The sequence below is a fragment of the Staurois parvus genome, unplaced genomic scaffold (genome assembly GCF_062004578.1).
Source record: "Staurois parvus isolate SC_StPar_1 unplaced genomic scaffold, SC_StPar_1.0 ptg000297l, whole genome shotgun sequence".
Lineage (NCBI taxonomy): Eukaryota > Metazoa > Chordata > Amphibia > Anura > Ranidae > Staurois > Staurois parvus.
In genome coordinates this window covers 4,037,856-4,058,473 of record NW_028318093.1, presented here as the reverse complement: position 1 = coordinate 4,058,473, position 20,618 = coordinate 4,037,856, and the positions used below count along the sequence as shown (strand labels likewise).

General features: G+C 40.3%; 1 protein-coding gene across 3 annotated transcripts in view; it reads left to right on the top strand.

Moving 5' to 3' along the window:
• The window catches only part of TRRAP (transformation/transcription domain associated protein), a 236,450-nt gene that overhangs the window by 28,248 nt on the left and 187,584 nt on the right, over positions 1 to 20,618 (top strand). For all 3 annotated transcript variants that reach the window (XM_089682734.1, XM_089682733.1, XM_089682735.1), the window contains exons 13-21: positions 156 to 234; positions 3,587 to 3,821; positions 4,644 to 4,962; positions 7,981 to 8,078; positions 9,551 to 9,745; positions 11,697 to 11,888; positions 13,102 to 13,267; positions 14,518 to 14,774; positions 20,216 to 20,416. In XM_089682734.1, the coding sequence (XP_089538860.1) occupies positions 156 to 234; positions 3,587 to 3,821; positions 4,644 to 4,962; positions 7,981 to 8,078; positions 9,551 to 9,745; positions 11,697 to 11,888; positions 13,102 to 13,267; positions 14,518 to 14,774; positions 20,216 to 20,416 (1,742 nt within the window). The remainder of the gene's footprint in view (positions 1 to 155; positions 235 to 3,586; positions 3,822 to 4,643; positions 4,963 to 7,980; positions 8,079 to 9,550; positions 9,746 to 11,696; positions 11,889 to 13,101; positions 13,268 to 14,517; positions 14,775 to 20,215; positions 20,417 to 20,618) is intronic.

Genomic DNA, 20,618 nt, shown 5'->3' with positions numbered 1-20,618 from the left:
GTACATAGATATGGTAGCACAGTAATAATTAAGAACTGCAAGGATTATAATAGTGGTACATAACTGAGCAAATCTGTAAAAGATTAACATAGTGAATGATGAGCGTAAAATTCTTCTTGTTGAGAAATAAGATTTTTCATGATTTGTATTTGTAGAGTTCATCCCCTGCATGGACAAACTATTTGATGAATCTATCCTCATTGGTTCTGGATACACAGCCCGGGAGACCCTCAGGTATGTTTTCTATTTTGTATATATCTTTTTGAGATTTGAACTGAGCACCATCTTTCCACAGCGCTTCTCCTGGTGAAGCTTTTTTGAAGGCGATACCATGTTTGCTAGCATACACTTTTGTTAGCATTTTAATTTTATCATGGGGAGCAGGAGAGATTTTCCATGGGAAAATTTTTCAAAAATTAAACTGAGATGTGATTTAATAAAATAGATTGAAGAAGAAAGTGGGGATTTATTTACTGGCTTAGTAGTAATAAACTTTGCTGAGTTTAGAATGCCGTTCATAGGAGATAGTGACATTCATTGGGAAAGAGAAATATAATACACTATATTGCTGAAAGTATTGGGACACCCCTCCAAATCATTGGATTCAGGTGTTCCAGTCACCTCCATGGCCACAGGTGTATATAATCAACCACCCAGGCATGCAGACTGCTTCTACAAACATTTGTGAAAGAATGGGTCGCTCTCAGGAGCTCAGTGAATTCAAGCGTGGTACCATGATAGCTTGCCACCTGTGCAATAAGTCCATCTGTGAAATTTCCTTGCTACGAAATATTCCACGCTCAACTGTTAGTGGTAATATAACAAATTGGAAGCAACTGGGAACAACAGCAACTCAGCCACAAAGTGGTAGGCCACGTAAAATGACAGAGTGGGGTCAGCGCATGCTGAAGCGCACAGTGTGTAGACGTCGCCAACTGTCTACAGAGTCAATAGCTAAAGACCTCCAAACTTGTGTCCACCTTCAGATTAGCACAACAACAGTGCGTAGAGCTTCATGGAATGGGTTTCCATGGCCAAGCAGCTGCATCCAAGCCTTACATCACCAAGTGCAGCATTGGATGCAAGCACACCACCACTGGACTCTAGAGCAGTGGAGATGTGTTCTCTGGAGTAATGAATCACGCTAATCTGTCTGGCAATCCGATGGAAGCGTCTGGGTTTGGCGACTGCCAGGGGAACAGTAGTTTCCTGATTACATTGTGTAAAGTTTGGTGGAGGGGGGATTATGGTGTTTTTCAGGGGTTGGGCTTGGTCCCTTAATTCCAATGAAGGAAACTTCCAGCGTCAATTTCATACTCCCAACTTTGTGGGAACAGTTTTCGGATGGCATCTTTCTGTTCCAACATGACTGCGCACCAGTGCCCAAAGCAAGGTCCTTAAAGACATCAATGAGTAAGTTTGGGGTGGAGGAATTTAACTGACCTGCACAGAGTTCTGACCGCAACCTGATAGAACACCTTTGGGATGAATTAGAGCGGAGACTGTGAGCCAGGCCTTGTCGACCTACATCAGTGCCTGACCTCACAAATGCACTTCTGGAAGAATGGTCAAACATTCTCATAGATACACTCCTAAACCTTGTGGACAGCCTTCCCAGAAAAGTTGAAGCTGTTATAGCTGCACAGGGTGGGCCAACTCAATATTGAACCCTACAGACTAAGACTGGGTTGCCATTAAAGTGCATGTGTGTGTATAAAGGCAGGAGTTCAAATACTTTTGGCAATATAGTGTATAAAGTCAGCATATCACAATATAGAAACATTTTTAAAGGCATTAACAAATTGTATTCCTGTTCTTTGTGAGAAACACAGTTGTAAAAAATGGATACATAGGGGTCCCTAGGATCATGATTTTAAAAGTCTGAAAATCAATTTTAACAAAAACCCAAAAATGTAATATATTTCAGCTTACCAGTCATTAGATGTAGTGGCTGCATTAGTTTTCTTTTTTCAGGCCTGTTTGTCCTGTTCTTTGGATCACTGAACATAGCTGCTTTTTAATGTGAAAGTGATATGCCACAACAGCTCTGAAGAGCAGGTATAATTGGCACATGCAAATACCCTTTTTGTTACTCTTTAAGCCATCACTGTACCCCCATTTTAATGCTGAGTATTACCCCCTGTCACTCAACTGTGCTTCAGTGAACTGGAGTAGTGGAGCTTACCACCAAAAGGGGCTAGAGGTTCATTTCAACTTGGGCAGAAGTCAAGTCTCCTTGTACAGCCGGAACCTAGGATTTAGGGAGTTATATTTAGACACAGGGATTAATATGAAAACCAACATAATCACTTGAAGTTTCTATATGGCATCTGTTTGCAGCTTTGATGGGCATGTTCAACAGGGACTGTAAATGGTAAACCATGTATGAGACCAGGGCACCCAGGAACTGTCTAAGTAGGTTTGTTCTACACTTTTATTAAAGTGTTACTAAACCCAGGACCCTGCATTCACTATATCTGATCTCCAAAAGTATACAGAACATGGAAATGCAATTATTTTAGTAAATATAAACTGCTAAATACGTTTTCTCATCAGCAGTTAGAGCAGTCTTATGACTTCTATGTGTGTTCAGCAGAGCACTGGTTAAAGCTTGTAGGAGGAGATTTCTCTAGGAGGATGTAGAACCCCTGACCGCTGTCTGGACAGCACTGATTGGCCCTATGCTGATCACATGTATTCTCCCAAGGAAAAAAACCCTCTAGCAATACACACCAAACTGAGCATGTGCAGTGTCTCTACACGATATGTATTATCAGGAGATAAGAGGGAGACACTGGAAGAAAGGGAGGAACAGAGAATTCAGGATCAAACATCCTTTTTACACAATGCAGAGGATTAACCCCTTAGGTTCCACAGTGAGTATAACAAGCATGCTTTACTGCATATACAGACTGATTTTACTGTTGTGGGTTTAGTAACACTCTAAGCAAGGCAGCCAACAAATACAGATTTGATGCAGGAGGGTCTTGTACAGCAAGTCCATAGCATAAAACAAAACATCTGCTCATCCAAGCTACTAACTGAACTTGTGTCAGTTCCTGACAAACAAGGTGCCTCCGAATTAGTTCCCCAAAACAAACAGGTAGCACTAGTACCTTTTTTAGTGTTCTGTCAGAACACAGCCTTTTCACCCAGCAGCGGGGTTCCACAGCAATGAGAGCTAGCCCTGAGCTTCTGTCTGTTCACATATAAAGGCTTAAGGACAGGCGAAACTGATAATGAGGTCTGGATAACAGGTAAGTTGTGCACCTAGGAATGGAGGCTTTATCACATTCACAGCTCTACAAAGCCTCTAAGCTCCAGGATGCACAACATAACTTAAAATTATGGAAAACAATAAAGTTTGTTTTCTCAATAACAGTCGTAAACCCTGAAGCCCCCTCACTATGTGTATGTGAGAAACCGAAGTGATATATGCACACACCATCCACAATCCTACCCACTAATGCCTCACACCTTGAAAATGTTTTATGCCAGGTCAGGTTTACTTTTATACCCTTACAAAATTCCTAATGGCACATTGGCAGAGTTTGAATGTTGTCTCTTCATGTTTTTTCCCTCACAGACCATTAGCATACAGCACATTAGCAGATCTTGTACACCATGTTCGACAGCATCTTCCATTAAACGACTTATCTCTGGCTGTCCAGCTGTTTGCTAAGAACATTGATGATGAGTCCATACCCAGCAGCATCCAGACCATGTCCTGCAAACTGCTGCTGAACTTGGTGGATTGTATTCGCTCCAAGAGTGAGCAGGAAAATGGGAATGGCCGTGATATTCTCATGAGAATGTTGGAGGTAATGGCAGAAAATGTATTCTATTATTTTTGCTAAATCACTTTTAAATGTGATCAGTACCTGATATAAGATGTTCTCAAAAAAAATGCAAATTTCGTCTTCTTTTTTCGCTGAAGGATATGCCTGCAGTCTCTAGACAGAGCAGGGTTACTGTGTTATTGTCAGAAACAGCCTAACTCTTGAAGCCCATTTGAACCCTTTTAAGTTATTATTGCAGACAGAGTACATATAAAGCAATAAATATACATCCTTCTTTTTTTTTTTTTTTACTTTATTATCTTAAAAAAAAAAAAAAATAACCCTGTGCTGACCTGGCAGTACTAGGAGAGTCAGACTGTCGCTCTTACACACAAGCATTGTTCCAGTATCTCTCCTGAACACTTGCTTGTTTGTTTTGGTTCAGTGACTTGGTGTTTAAACCATTTTTAGAAGAAGTTAGCACAGATTATTTATTTTTATTTTTTTTTGACGTTACCTTACCCTTGCTGGAAGATGAGCTGAACTAAAGGAGTGGAGTATGTTTTGGGTGAGTGATGACATAAAAAACATGATTTATTTATGAATTGGTACCTTTTAAGAAGCAAAGGGTGATTTAATAAATTTGATGGTAGAGCCCTTTACGAGACATCCTGTGTCTGGGTTAAGAGAGAATTAATTTGGAATCAAGAGAGATCCTTGGGTAAGCGGGAAAATCTTTTGATATATAAAGTCTTTTGTTTCACCATAATTGTCTTTTTATTCCATCATTTTAATTGGTTTTTATATTTGTGTACAAATTAAACATCTGATAATAATAGGTTTTCCTATTATATTTTAATCTAGGTGTTTGTCTTAAAGTTCCACACCATCGCCCGCTACCAGCTGTCAGCCATCTTTAAGAAATGCAAGCCCCAGTCTGAGCTGTGTGCAGCTGATGCCATCTTAGCCAGTGTCCCGCCAGCTACTCCTGCCAATGCTTTGCCTGCTGCTCCATCCACACCGCTTACCCAGGTTCCACTTCTGGTCTTTGACAAGCAAGGAGATAAAGATAAAGAAGACAAGCAAACCTTTCAAGTGACTGATTGTCGCAGCTTGGTGAAGACCCTGGTGTGTGGCGTGAAGACCATCACTTGGGGAATTACATCATGCAAAGCACCCGGAGGTAATGTGCCTATCTGTACTAGGACAGCAGTACTGAGACTCCCAACTCCCAGTAAGCCCCTTCTAGATGCTAGCCAGCAAGACCAGGTGGAGCATATAGCTCCTGTACAGCTCATAGGTCCACATTGTGCATCAATGCTTTAACCTCCTTAGCGGTAATCCCGAGTGTAGCTCGGGGTAAAATTTCAGTACCAAGAGCGGTAACCCCGAGCTACACTCGGGCTTACCATGCGGCGTTGCTCAGGGGGTCCCTGCAGCACTTACCTTGTCCTTTGCTCCCGCGATGTGTCCCCTGCAGCGACCCCGGCCATCTCCTCCGGCCGATGCTGGCATCCGGCTTCCGTGTTCCGGTCCCTGTGACGTCGGGGCGCCGGAACCGGCGGGAAATTTGAAATTTTTTAAAAATGTCATTTTTGCTGTCATTGCTGTTTCAATGCATTTCACATATATTTTGTCCCTACTGCTTTGTCCTGTGCCCTGCCTGCATTTTGAATGTTCTTTCTGCCTGGAAAGTTACAAAGTCCATGGCGTCCAAAAAGCGTCCCTTTACGTCAAAAGGGGTTTTAGAACAGCGATAGTAAATCAGAACCACTTGCAGAATTGAGTGATAATGATTCGTGGGGAAATTCGTCATCAGACACTGAAAACAATTTTGCGACTTTGCTCAGTGACGTGCGAATTTGCCTCTGTATTTCAAATTTCAGTGTTTTTGGTTTGATTATATTATTGAATTAAATTTATTATTATTATAATATTATTTTTTATGATTATTTATTAAATTATAATTTATGATTTCGTGTTTCAAGTTTTATCATATCCGGAATGTTTACTAGACTCTTGTTCGTACAGATTTCAGTGAGTTATTCCTAAAAATTACAGCCTACAATAAAAAACGACATATTTCCATGCAAAAAAATGGTACCGCTTTCAGCACAAAAAATCGGAAAGAATCATACCACCGAGGAGGTTAAGGGCACATAACCCAAGAGCAAACATTGAATATATTGCAGAACTCAATATATTGCTGCCCTCAGTTCTTAGATGTATTGCTGCAATATTTTCTATTTTTAAGGCTAAGAAAATTAGTAAGTAGTAAATAAGTAAGTACTGTAAACACCTGTTGGTTTTGTCAGAAATGCACTGTCCTTGTCACTTTCTCTGAGCTGAACTGAAAGAAAATCTTTTTGTGTGTGAACTACTTCTCCCTATCCTTATGTAATGCAGGCGAACGAATGCAGACCTGTTTAACCACTCGCCCTCCAAAAGATTTACCCCCCTTCCTGACCTGGCCATTTTTTGCGATACGGTTGCGTTATTTTAACTGACAATTGCGCAGTCATGCAACGCTGCACCCAAATAAAATTTATGTTCTTTTTTTTTTTTTTCCCCCACAAGTGGAGCTTTCTTTTGGTGGTATTTGATAGTCTCTGCGGTTTTTATATTTTGCGCTATAAACAAAAAATACTGACAATTTTGAACAAAAAAAACAATATTTTTTACTTTTTGCTATAAAACATATCCAGTAAAAATCAAATTTCATCATAAATTTAGGCCAAAATGTATTCTGCTACATGTCTGTAAAAAAAAAAAAAAAAAATCCCAATACGTGTAAATTAATTGGTTTACGTGAAAGTTATGGCATTTACAAATGGCGGTATGTATACTGGAATTTCTTTTTTTTATACTAGTAATGGTGGCGATCAGCAACTTATAGCGGGACTGCGGCGGGCATTCTGACACTGGGGGGAACTAAAGCTGGCAATACCCGTGTAGATTTTTGGACGAGAATATTTATAAGAAAAGTCATACGAAAATTCTTTGAGCATTTGGTGAATGGATGAATTTTGTTTGAAAATTGTCTTTTGCTTTTATTAATCAAGTTTAAAATCAATGTAATCTTTGAACGTTAACCAAATACACAGGCCGACAATTCGTTTGATCGAGAAATGTTTTCCTTCCTGCCCCTTCGAATTTTCCCGTCACTGCGGTCGAAAACAAACATCGATTTGACCCCACTAATGAGTAGAAAATCAAACTAATATTCTTGAAACCAAAGTTCTTGAACGAAAATCTATACGCATATGGCCAGCTTAACTGTCACTAACATCCCCAGTGACACTGATACAGTGATCAGTGCTAGTAAAAAGCACTGATACTGTACTAATGACACTGGACAGGAAGGGGTTAACATCTGGGGCGATCAAAGGGTTAACTGTGTGCTGTGTGTGTTTTATTGTGTGCTGTGTTTTACTAGGGAGGCATGCTGTTTTGTATTTCTCTGCTATGCAGACCAATACAAAGCTGCATGCTGGAGCTGACGGGAGTGATCTGTATTGTTTATATACAGACCTGTCCCCCTAGGTGATCAACGGATGCAGGCAGGGAATCTCCGGCCGGGACCCGGTGAACGACAGCTGTAGCCGCCAATGGTGGCTCGAGTAGGGCACGCTGGCGCCCCCTGCCCGGAAATACAAAGTCGTGTGTGTGATTTTGCTCAGCCCTGTAGCAGTAGTTCTGCTATAGTGCGGTCAGGAAGCGGTTAAAGTCCATCCTGAGTGATAACCATAGCCCCCTGCATAGATACAGGAGAGAAGTAGGTGTAGCCACCCAGGGACAGGAGATGTGTTATACACGGAAATACCAGGTGAAAAACAAATGCTGCCAACACATCTACTTACATACACATTTAGATATGTTTTAACCATTGTAATTTTTTTACTTCCCCCTACCTACACATTTGCTAACTAGTTATGCAGCACTTTGCAGATTGCATCGGGACCATTGATATTTTTTGCTGTCTCATGGATGCACACAATATATTATGTTTATAGTGACACATATACAGTACATTCTTACTGTAGGGAGCGTTTATAAACAGCCGTAAACCTAAAACCAGTCGAAAACATGAGTGTGTGAAACAGTAGTGCTAAACAGGTTGTAACTGTCATTTTGTTATTGATGTGTGCGATTTTTGTTTTTTTTCTGTTTTCTTATAATACCGTCTTCTGATCATTTACAGAAGCTCAGTTTGTCCCAAACAAGCAACTGCAGCCCAAAGAGACCCAGATTTACATCAAACTTGTGAAGTATGCCATGCAGGCTCTAGACATCTACCAGGTAATGTGTACTTCTGGAAATGAAGTATAATAAACATCTGCTATTTTCCTAGTCACTAGGGCCCTCTTGGCTTGGGATATATGTACAGGGTGCAGCAACATAACTTCCTTATTTCAAAACGCAATAAAACCCATTTTATGAATCAGAATTGTTTTTATTGTCTTTAATAATGTAGGTACATATCTAAAGTTCTGTTTTACACAGTTTTGAAAATCATATCAGGTAGGTGACGCCCCCCATTGTCCATACACTGAATAAGCCGATTTCTGGCGTTTTTCATGACCCTTACCAGCATAGCAGCGGGTATGTTGGCAATTTCTGTGCGGATGTTGGCCTTCAGGTCTTGTAGGGTCCTTGGACGGTTTACATAAAACCCCACAAAAAAAGTCGCAAGGGGCCAAATCGGGGGAGCGGGCTGGCCACTCCAAATCGCCCCTTATTGAGATGAGGCGCTCCGGGAAGTGTTCCCTTAAAACAGCCATTGATGCTCTTGAAGTGTGAGCCGTTGCTCCGTCCTGTTGGAACCAAATGTCCCCTAAGTCCAGTTCATCAAGTCGTGGAAAAACAAATTCCTCCAACATGTTCACATACCGGTCTGAATTCACTTATTCAGTGTATGGACAATGGGGGGCGTCACCTACCTGATATGATTTTCAAAACTGTGTAAAACAGAACTTTAGATATGTACCTACATTATTAAAGACAATAAAAACAATTCTGATTAATAAAATGGGTTTTATTGCGTTTTAAAAAAGGAGGTTATGTTGCTGCACCCTGTATATGGCATTGACCTTCTGTGTTGACAGAAATGGTACTCTCAAATGCATCTGTTTGAAAGTTGTTTTAAAATGTTTTATAGCTTGCTTTTTTACTATGTGTATACAGTGTTTAATTTGAAAAATAAAACTTACAATACAGTTCACACCGATGGCACAGAATCTCAATCTCTTCCTCTCGCTCTTTTTCTCTCTTGCTGATTGACAAAATTGTGTAAATTTTGGGATTGGGTGGACAGAAATAAAGTTTTGACAGGTAAAATGGCTCTCATATCTATGTTATCTATGTATTTAGCTATCTGACTGGAGTTCAGCTTTAGGATTACTTTTGGGAAAGGGACAATTTACTTAATCCGTATCAAAAAAAATAATTGAGCTTGTGTTAAGACATATTTGTTCGTTTTCTGTTGAGGACTGTTGTTATAATTGTGTTTAAGTACATTTCTCTGTGATGTAGAGGGTTTTCTCTAACATACTAGAAGCAGTTTTTAGAGATAACTGAGTTCTTTTTTGTACAAGCTGTTTTCTAGCTTATCTCTTTGCTAACTGTCTTTCATTCCAGAATTCTTTTATTGTCTCTGTAATCAGATCTAAGACTCCCGCTTATAATATTTAATTGCCTGATGCCTCATTCTTCATTCAGGTATTATGCTGTGAACATGTCAAGCAATAAAAAATTTTATTTTTATGTTTTAGGTCCAGATAGCTGGGAATGGGCAGACTTACATCAGAGTGGCCAACTGTCAAACTGTACGCATGAAAGAGGAGAAGGAGGTCCTGGAGCATTTTGCTGGTGTCTTCACTATGATGAACCCCCTGACCTTTAAAGAAATCTTTCAAACTACAGTTCCATACATGGTGGAGAGGATTTCTAAAAACTATGCTCTCCAGGTGTGTGACCAGACTAGAATTTATTGTTGATTGTTGACTGAGCTAGAGTAAAATCTACTATTTCTAATAAAAAGAATTCAACTGTAAGTTTGAGTACTTTGTAAATGCGCTTCAATGATTAGTCACAGCTGCAGAAGTTGATGCTTTTCAGCTCAGACTGGGAATGTTCGCTTTTTAAAATGTATTCATTATCAGTTAGATTGAAAGTATTCTACTCATTTGGAAAAAAAGGAAAGCATGTGAATGCTGTAAAAAAAAAGGCTTTAAATCCTGCTTCACATTTGAGTGTCATTGTTTTCCGGAGTACTCAAGCTATTCTAAGCCTATGCTCTATATATCCAATAAAAAAAGATCTGTGTAAATACCTTTTTTTAATCTGCTGTGGTCCAGACACTTGATGCAAAAACTCCAGCTCTATGTCATGAAGCGCTTGACAACAAGGCTGAATTCTAGGAGCTGTGAGGTCACCCATCACCTGTCACTTATTATTTTCCATTATTCCATTCATTGTCATTGCCCCCTGCTCTTCTCTGCAGCAGCCACGTTATGACACAGGGGAGCCAGAGCTCTATCACATGAATGGACCGGAGCATGATTGTATGTAAATGACAGTTGCACATGTTGGTTATCACCATGAATGTTGAAATTAGACCAATAATTCTAGGTCCATCATTTATGGTTTACTCTAAAACATCCTTTCTCAACCTTTAAAATGCAGGAAACCTTGAAAAAATTCTGGTGTCAGGGAACCCCTGCTAAAAATGACTATATCTACCACTCATGATACATTAGTGTGATGGTTAGTGGGAAGAATGCGCCTTACACTTGTGGTCATTTGGAAGAATTACACCTTTACAGATAGCTAAAAAGATCAGTAGTGTCAGTGGGAACTTGTCTGAGACACAGAAATTACTCCTTGTTCATGCAAGCTCTCTCAACCTCTGGAGAAACCCACGGGTTCTATGGAACCTGGTTGAGAAATCCTGCTCTAAACTGATGAGCAGTAAAGACATTTGAACCACCACCTTTTGATAATTTTGGATACCGTAATTTTTTTTTCCATTTTGTAGGAGCATGCAGTTTTGAGGCTTGTTGCATTTGGTATCTATTTACTCTAAACTACCCAATCTTTTATTTTGTACAACAAACTGGGGATTAAATTGTGTAATTTTAGTGTATTTTTCTGAAAATATAGATTTGATAAACAGTTGCACCACTTTTGTGCGACATACAAAAATGCAACTACCGTCTTTTTATTCATAGCTACATAGATTAAAAAAATCGCAAGCCCATCTAGTTCAACCAACAGAAAAAAAATAAAAATAGAAAAAATAAATTGAATAAATAGAAAACCTCCACATAAAGAATTATATATCCATAATTGGTCCAGAGGAAGGCAAAAAAAACCATATTCAACGGGGCCTTTGTGTTTAGAAAGTATATGTATGTTTTGGGGGTTTTAAGCAATTTTACAGCCAAAATGTAGATTTTAACATGTGCAAAGCTGAAGTGCTTTAGAGGGGAACTGGTTAAGACATACAGGAAAAAATAACTCAAAATATGTTCTTTTCCATTAAAGTCTGGAAAATGTGACCAGTTGCCAGTTGTTGAAAGTTGAGAACCTAGTTGACCCTTTTACATGTAGTTCAACTTGTATCATTACAATTGCAGGGCCGAAGGTTATACAAAGTCCTGCTATGCACATAAACTTGCACAGGTTAATGCTCAGTTCTCTCCTTGATTGAATTTTCCTCACCAGAAGTGGTTGTCCATTAAAAGTGAAATTCGTCTAAACATAAGCAGGTTGCATTCTGAATGAAATCTCTGGTATTGACTCCGTTTTGATCCTGTCAGATATTTACACAGATTTAACGGTGGCCATCACTGGGCACCAGGGACCTTTTTCTATGTTAACTGATGTTTAATTTGATTGAGCGACTTGTTTTTCTAGATTGTTGCCAATTCCTTTTTGGCGAACCCCACCACGTCGGCCCTGTTTGCTACCATCCTGGTGGAGTATTTGCTGGAAAGACTTCCGGAGATGGGATCCAACGTTGAGCTGTCCAATTTGTATCTCAAGCTGTTCAAGCTAGTGTTTGGCTCAGTTTCCCTCTTTGCTGCAGATAACGAGCAAATGCTTAAGGTGAGATGAGAAATTGTCATCCATTCCACTGAGTCTTTTATTGATAAGAAACTCCTGGCAAATTTGAAAATAAAGACATCCAGTCCATATATGTTTATATATTATTTTTTTTTTTATTTTTTAATTGCCCGATTTGATCCAAAGCTTTTTGTATTTCTGTAATTTTTGGTCATCGGTTGACTTCAAATAACGTTTAAACCTGGATTACCTGCAATCTGAGAGGAGTATACCAAGAGTGAGGAACTCTTTCCACCTTCTTTTTTCCATTTGTCTATTGAAGTACAGGTGTACCTAGGTTTACAAATTAAATGCATTCTCCGGGACGTTTCGTATTGTGAAAAATTTGTAAACCGAAACGCAGTTTCCCATAGGAATGCATTAAAAACCAATTAATCCATTCCGGAGGTCAGAAAAAAGTAAAACAAAAAGTAGCTGTCACTATAGGCAAGTGACAGTTTTTAAATGTAATCACCAGCTTTTTTTTTTTTTCTTCACTATAGCTCAGAGAATCAGCTGTCACTTTCCCCCCAGCTAAAAGAAAAAAAGTTTCCTTTTTTCCTTTAACATGGTAGTAGTGTTTGCAGGATTTTATTGGCAACTGACTAATAACATTTTGCTTGGAATTGCTCTATAGAAGCTCAATTTATATTGTCAATGACTAGATGAACTGAAAAAAAGGTACATACTACCTATTTTAACAGCTTATGCAGAAGGTTTTCCCTTTGTTGGTGTACAGGGATCTGCATAAATGCACCATACTTTATTTAACCACTTGCCCTCCTGAGGATTTACCCCCCCTTCCTGACCAGGTCATTTTTTGCATTACGGTGCTGCGTTACTTTAATTTACCATTGCGTGGTCATGCAACGCTGCACCCAGATGAAATTTACACCCTGTTTTTTCCCCACGAATTGAGTTTTCTTTCAGTAGTATTTGATCGCCTGTGTGGTTTTTATTTTTTGCGCTATAAAATAAAAAGACCGACAATTTTGAGGAAAAAAAAACAATATTTTTGACGTTTTGCTATTTTACACATATCCAGTAAACGTGCCCCCTACCTGGATATGCAAAATCACGTGTTTATATATGTGATTTTGCACACCCATGCCACCTTGTATTTTGCTATAGGGTGGTCGGGAAGCGGTTAAAATATGTTTAATAATAAAACTTGTTGCCCTCCAACTCAGTCTTCATTTCTTCATTTCTTTTGTAGCCACATTTGCACAAAATTGTGAACAGTTCAATGGAGCTGGCTCAGACTGCCAAGGAACCATATAACTATTTTTTGCTGCTCCGAGCGCTCTTCAGATCTATAGGAGGAGGCAGCCATGATCTCCTGTACCAGGAGTTTCTGCCTTTGCTACCTAACCTGCTGCAAGGTAAGTCAAAGTACAAACGGTTGTAATGACTTCTATGTCTTGTTTGTTGCACTATGATAAATTTAATGCAGAAAAATTTGAGTATTCCCTTCCTTTATGGACTATCCAGGGTCGGTATGTTCTTCAAATGTAACAAGGATTGTATAGCTTTTATGGTCATTTCTCAGCGTGCATAGGGCCGCTGATAGGGGCTATATGCAGCTGTCCTGTATCGGGCCTGGGGTAGCTTTGACATTTCCCACATCAGTACAATAGCTAGGATATACAGTGCCTCGAAAAAGTATTCATACCCCTTGAAATTTTCCACGTTTTGTCATGTTACAACCAAAAATATAAATGTATTTAATTTGGATTTTTTGTGATAGACCAACACAAAGTGGCAGGAAAATGATAAATAGTTTTACTTTTTTTTTTTTTTTTTTTTACAAATATCTGAAAAGTCTGTCATGCATTTGTATTCAGCCCCCCTGAGTTAATACTCTGTAGAACCACCTTTCACTGCAATTACAGCTGCAAGTCTGTTTGGGGATGTCTCTACCAGCTTTGCACACCTAGAGAGTGAAATTTTGCCCATTCTTCTTGGGAAAATAGATCAAGCTATGTCAGATTGGATGGAGAGTGTCTGTGAACAGCAATTTTCAAGTCTTGCCACAGATTCTCAAGTGGATTTAAGTCTGGACTTTGACTGGGCCATTCTAACACATGAATATGCTTTGATCTAAACCATTCCATTGTAGCTCTGGCTGTATGTTTAGGGTCGTTGTGGTGCTGGAAGGTGAACCTCCACCCTAGTCTCAAGTCTTTTGCAGGCTTTAAAAGGTTATAAAATACATTTACGTTTTTGGTTGTAATATGACAAAATGTGGAAGATTTCAAGGGTTAAGAATACTTTTTCAAGGCACTGTAGCACTGAATAGAGGGATACAGGCAGCACTCCTGTATCCGGCTTGGTCCCCAGCGGATAACCAGGAGGGCCAAGGCCCAGCAGAGGTTGCCTGTGGGCTTCGCTACTGCAATACAATTTCAACAAAGTGCAAGAGAACAGCAAAGCGTCAGTCTAAACCTCTCTTCTGCTTTCCCGGGCTTTAGGGGGGTTTCTGTCGGCAAACTGTAAAGGGCCCACTTCGATGACAGCCCTGAGCATATGCAAGTTATATCTCTGATCCCAATACAGAAATTACAAATGTCCTGCTATTCCTTGTTGCATTGCTTCCATAAAGCCCTTTCCTGTAACAATATTTGTTTTTCAGGTTTGAACATGTTACAAAGTGGCCTACATAAACAGCACATGAAGGATCTGTTTGTGGAGCTGTGTCTCACTGTGCCTGTTCGTCTGAGCTCTCTATTGCCATATCTTCCTATGTTGATGGATCCGTTAGTCTCTGCTCTGAATGGCTCTCAGACGCTTGTCAGCCAAGGTCTAAGGACTCTGGAGTTGTGTGTGGACAACCTGCAGCCTGACTTTCTGTATGATCACATTCAGCCTGTCCGTGCTGAGCTTATGCAGGTAATGTGGAGTGCGATCAGCAGGGGGCAGTATTGATTCGTGAAAAGCAGGGGTTTAGTAAAGAGAAATTGGTTTGTATTCCCAGTAGAGGAGACATTTCAGTCTTGCGTCTAGGGGGACTTAAATGGTATTTTGTGTGCATTTGTTTCTTCATCAGAACAGAATGCAGAGTATTATAGAAAACACTGAGACATTTCCTGTTAATGGATCACCCAATGAATTTTAAACTTAATAAACAGATTATATCTAAGATGAAAATGTAATATTTAAAAAAAAATGAACTCTTAATGGAAGAAAAAAAAATCTGTGGTTCTTGTGATATCCATCCCTCTTACAATTATTATGATGTTCTGACAGTCAGAGACTGCAGGTGCTCATCTAGCGCATTATACTTCCCTATGTGGTTGTTTCCTAGGGCTCCTAGAATCAAAGAGGGGCTCATAAATGCTAAATTATTAAAAGGCAGGAGAGCTTGTTGTAAAAGCCTGTTAAAGGGAAATTGCAATTCTTTTTAGTTTACATAGTTTTATATTGGTTTCTTACCAGTTTTTGAAAATCTTTGTTTTACAACTACACACCAAAAGGTGCTTGACAATCCTGTCCTGAAGCTGCTATTTGCCTGACTAGTGATATATCCAGCTGGCTTTAGAAAGGTTTGAACCACTGACCCTGGAACAAGTATGTGGATCTGTAAAGTCAAACATACTTGCATACTTGTTCCAGGTAAAGTTGACAGTGAATTGAAGCAAGAGGGTATATGTGTCAGCAAACTAGCATGTCTAAGTGTGGTGCTTTAGTACAGTTAAAGTGGTTGTAAACCATAGACATGAAATATGAGCAAAGCATATCCCCCTATAGTGTGTACTTGTCTCAATTAATAGCACTAAGTGTCATTTCTGCCTGCTGCTTTCTACCTGTGCTGACAGCATGAAACACATCTGACATGTTTTCCTGACGCCAAGCGAAAAAAGAATGACAGCCTCGGCTCTGTTCCTGTGAGCTGTGTGGAAGGGGGGGGAATCCCTCCCCTCCCCTCCCCTCCAATCAGCTCTCAGAGCTCTCCTAACTGAGCTCTGCAGAGTAGAACTTCAGCTCTCCGCCATCATTTTTCTTAACTCTCAGAAAAGCATTATAAATTCTTTGACTCTAGACAAGAGAATGCTGCAGATAAACATGTACAACTTACAGTGGGGATCGAAAGTTTGGGCACCCCAGCTAAAGATTTGTATTAATGTGCATAAAGAAGCCAAGGAAAGATGGAAAAATCTCCAAAAGGCATCAAATTACAGATTAGACATTCTTATAATATGTCAACAAAAGTTAGATTTTATTTCCATCATTTACACTTTCAAAATAACAGAAAACAAAAAAATGTCGTCTGCAAAAGTTTGGGCACCCTGCAGAGTTAATATCTTGTACTGCCCCCTTTGGCAAGTATCACAGCTTGTAAACGCTTTTTGTAGCCAGCCAAGAGTCTTTTAATTCTTGTTTGAGGTATCTTTGCCCATTCTTCCTTACAAAAGTCTTCCAGTTCTTTGAGATTTCTGGGCTGTCTGTCACGCACTGCTCTTTTAAGGTCTATCCATAGATTTTCAATTATGTTGAGGTCAGGAGATTGTGAAGGCCATGGCAAAACCTTCAGTTTACGCCTCTTAATGTAATCCCCCGTGGATTTTGAGGTGTGTTTAGGATCATTATCCATTTTTAGAAGCCATCCTCTCTTTAACTTCAGCTTTTTCACAGATGGCATCAAGTTACCATCCAAAATTTGCTGAAATTTTATTGAATCCATTTTTCCTTCTACTCGTGAGATGTTCCCTGTGCCACTGGCTGCAACACAACCCCAAAGCATGGTTGATCCAACCCCATGCTTAACAGTTGGACAGAGGTTCTTTTCATTAAATTCTGTGCCCCTTCTTCTCCAAACGTACCTTTGCTCATTCCGGCCAAAAAGTTCAATTTTAACCTCATCGGTCCACAGAACTTGTTTCCAAAATGCATCAGGCTTGTCTATATGTTCATTTGCAAAGTTCAAACGATGATTTTTGTGGTGAGGACGTAGAAGAGGTTTTCTTCTGATGACTCTTCCATGAAGACCATATTTGTACAAGTCTCTCTTTATAGTGGAATAGTGTACCACAACTCCAGTGTCTGCCAGATCTTTGTGGAGGGATCGTGCAGTCAAACGTGGGTTTTGAATTGTTTTTCTCACAATCCTGCGAGCTGTTCTGTCTGATATTTTTCTTGGTCTTCCAGATCTTGCTTTAACTTCCACTGTTCCTGATGACTGCCATTTCTTAATTACATTCCGAACAGAGGATATTGACATCTGAAAACACTTTGCTATCTTCTTATAGCCTTCTCCAGCTTTGTGAGCGTCAACTATTTTCAGTTTCAGTTTTCTAGACAACTGCTTAGAAGAACCCATGGTGCTGATTGTTGGGGCAAGGTCAGATGAGTCTGGGCATTTAAAACCTTTGAGATTGACATCACCTGGTCTTCCCAGATGATGATTGAGAACAATCCATGACACTGGTAGGTCTCAGCTTGGCAAAGGGGGCAGTGCATGCTATAAATTCTGCAGGGTGCCCAAACTTTTGCAGACGCCATTTTTTTGTTTTCTGTTATTTTGAAAGTGTAAGTGATGGAAATAAAATCTAACTTTTGTTGACATATTATAAGAATGTCTAATCTGTAATTTGATGCCTTTTGGAGATTTTTCCATCTTTCCTTGGCTTCTTTATGCACATTAATACAAATTTTTAGCTGGGGTGCCCAAACTTTCGATCCCTACTGTATGTAGGAGGATTTGTTTTATTTCTGTGTATTACCTGTGGCCAGTCACTGAGTATATGTAAGGATTTACAATCACTTTAAGGCACTGAAATATGCAAACACTCAACGAGATGACAGTGGTTGCTTAATTTGCTTGAGAAGGTTAGTTACAATTTAAAGTAGAGTTCCAGCTACCCCTTAACTAGCCCTAAAACTGTCCCCTCCCGCCTCCTAACACCTATGCTAATTAACCTGTGTGAGAAAGATGTATATACTTATTTTCAGACCACTCTGGTTTGGTCTCATGAATTCCCCTGTGTCAGCCAGCAGTGGCTGCAAGGGAGAGGAGGGAGCTCTCCGATAATGGCTAGTAAAGCCTGGAGCGGTGACATCACCCATAGGCTTTAGTGGCCCATCCATTGGATAAAAATATGGAAACACTACATGATTTGCAAGTGGAAAAGTGTTGACATGTTTTGCGTTGAAAATGGAAGTGATGTAACATTCTTTTGCTTCTGTTGTGTGATGAGACACCTAGCTAACAGGTGGGAATCCTCACTTCCATCATTCACTACTGGCACTGCTAGTAAAACAGAGTCGTGTCAAACCTTACTGAGCTTCACAAAGGGCACATTGTTGGTGTCCGCTTAGCTGGTGCCTCTGTGAGTGAAGTTACTAATTTATTTGCCGTGCCATGAGGTACAGTGTCAAAGGTTATGAAGGCATACAGTTTCCGGGAAAAAGTTGCTTAATAAGCATAAGTGCGGTCTACATGGTCAACTGACCGAAAGAGACAAAAGGACATTGCGCCGGACTGTGACCCACAATAAGAAAACAACTGCTGCAAAAGTTACTGCAGAGCTCAATTTCAGTCTTCCAAAGCCGTGTCCACAATAACTGTTCGGAGGGAAAAACATTCAAGGGCGAGCTGCAATTGCCAAACCACCAGCGATCGATATTAATGTGTAGAAAAGGAGAGAGTGGTGCAACACCCATAAATTGAGGACTGTTGATCAATAGAAGCCTGTAATATTGTCCGATGAATTGAGCTTCACACTGTTCCCAACAACCGGACATGTTTACTTGTGGCGAACACTGTCCCAAGCTTATGACCAGAGCTATCCTGTGCCAACAGTAAGGCATGCTGGCAGTACAATCATGGTTTTGGCAGCCATGTCTTGGTATTCTGCAGGCCCCATTATCACCTTGAATGGTAGTCAATGCCAGTGACTGTGTATTGGAACCGGACCCAGACTGCACTTGGGTATATCCGTTAGACTCCTGATTCCCTGTCCGAACACAGATCCCCGGACACCACCGCTGATCATGCAGGAAATAGACAGCACCAGACTCTTCTGAAGACAGGAAGTCAACTGCTTTATTTTAACACAAACACAAGATATATACACAGGGCGGGGAAACACAACCAGGAACAGGAAACACATCAGCAGGCCCTCCCATCAGGGGGAAGGGCTGCTGGAAACACCCCTCACCAAACCAAGACACAGAACAATGGGATGCAGCACATGGCAGTGAACAATGACCAACCCCCACACCAATACACAAACATTACATCCCATAATAGTTTGCTAGAACAATGGGACGCAGCAGCATGGCAGAGAACAATGGAACAACCACATGGCAGTGAACAATGGACAACCCCCCACCCCACCTATACATGTCTACACCATATCAGGACTGACCACCCTGTACCCCTAACAGGCACAGGGTGGGTTACACATAAGAGGAATAACAGGGGTCCCCCCACCCCCAAAAGTCACTCCCGTCACACTATGTACAAATGTTGGCCTACCATGTGCATTCAGTGGTGCAGACATGGTTTCCCGAAGACAGCGCTATTCATCAAGATGATAATGCTCCGATTCACACAGCTGATGATGTCAAATCATGGTTTGATAAGCATGCAGACGAAGTCTTACACATTCCCTGGGTGCCTCAGTCGTCAGGCCTCAATATCATAGAGCCACTATGGTCTATTTTGAAGAACAGGGTTCGGGTTTGTTTTCCACCTCCAGCATCTCTACGAGAACTGGAATTATTTTTCCATGAAAAGTGCTATCAGATTCCATTATCTACTATCCAAGACTTATATTTTTCAATTCCTATGAGAATTCAGGCCGTCTTGAATGCCAGTGGTGGTTCAACACCATATTGGGTAACGATTTTGCTCTTTTATCTAGCGTTTCCATAATTTTGCCCCAACCCCTGTACAGCTTTCTTACATAGGTTAGTAATCATAGATGTTAGGGGAGGAGGGGTGCTGGCAAGGGGCAGTTTTAAGGCTAAAACTGGATTTCTACTTTAAAGCAGAAATCCGTGAACATTTTTCTTTGCCATTCAGTGGGGCTGTGCCGGCACTGCACGGCTTAAAAGCTCATTTTGTTCTAGAAGAGAGGACACCAAAGATATATTCGCTTGACCTGCCGATCCTTCCCGCACAATACCTGTCCTTTCGGGCTCCTGCCCCCTTCCTTCCCTTTTTTTACCATGCAGTGGGGGCACAGCCCCACTGCATGGTAATAAAAAATTGTAACTGGAGTTCTGCTTTAACCTTTTTGTAAAATATCAGTTTAAGTAGTACTGCCTGCTGGTAATATATTGATATGGTCGTTGTGTATAAGGAAATTTATTTCCGCTTATTCTAGGCCTTGTGGAGGACACTTCGTAATCCTGCAGACAGCATTTCTCATGTGGCGTACAGAGTCCTGGGAAAATTTGGTGGCAGCAATCGCAAAATGTTAAAAGAATCGCAGAAGCTGCAATATGTGGTCACTGAGATACAAGGACCCAGTATTACAACTGAGTTTGCAGACTGTAAGGCTTCCATTCAGCTTCCAATGGAAAAGGTAATCTTTCATACTTTGTAACAGCAATCGATTGTGTGTGATTGTATTTTCTATCAATGACCTATAGTTTTCCTTGAGCCTTTGTTAAAAAAGAACTGGTTACATTTATTTTTATTAAATTCTTTTGACGCCAACATAAGCAGTAGTTTCTCAGTGCACAAAGAGCCATAAAAATCGGTGTCTATCCCCTTGAATCCTGTAA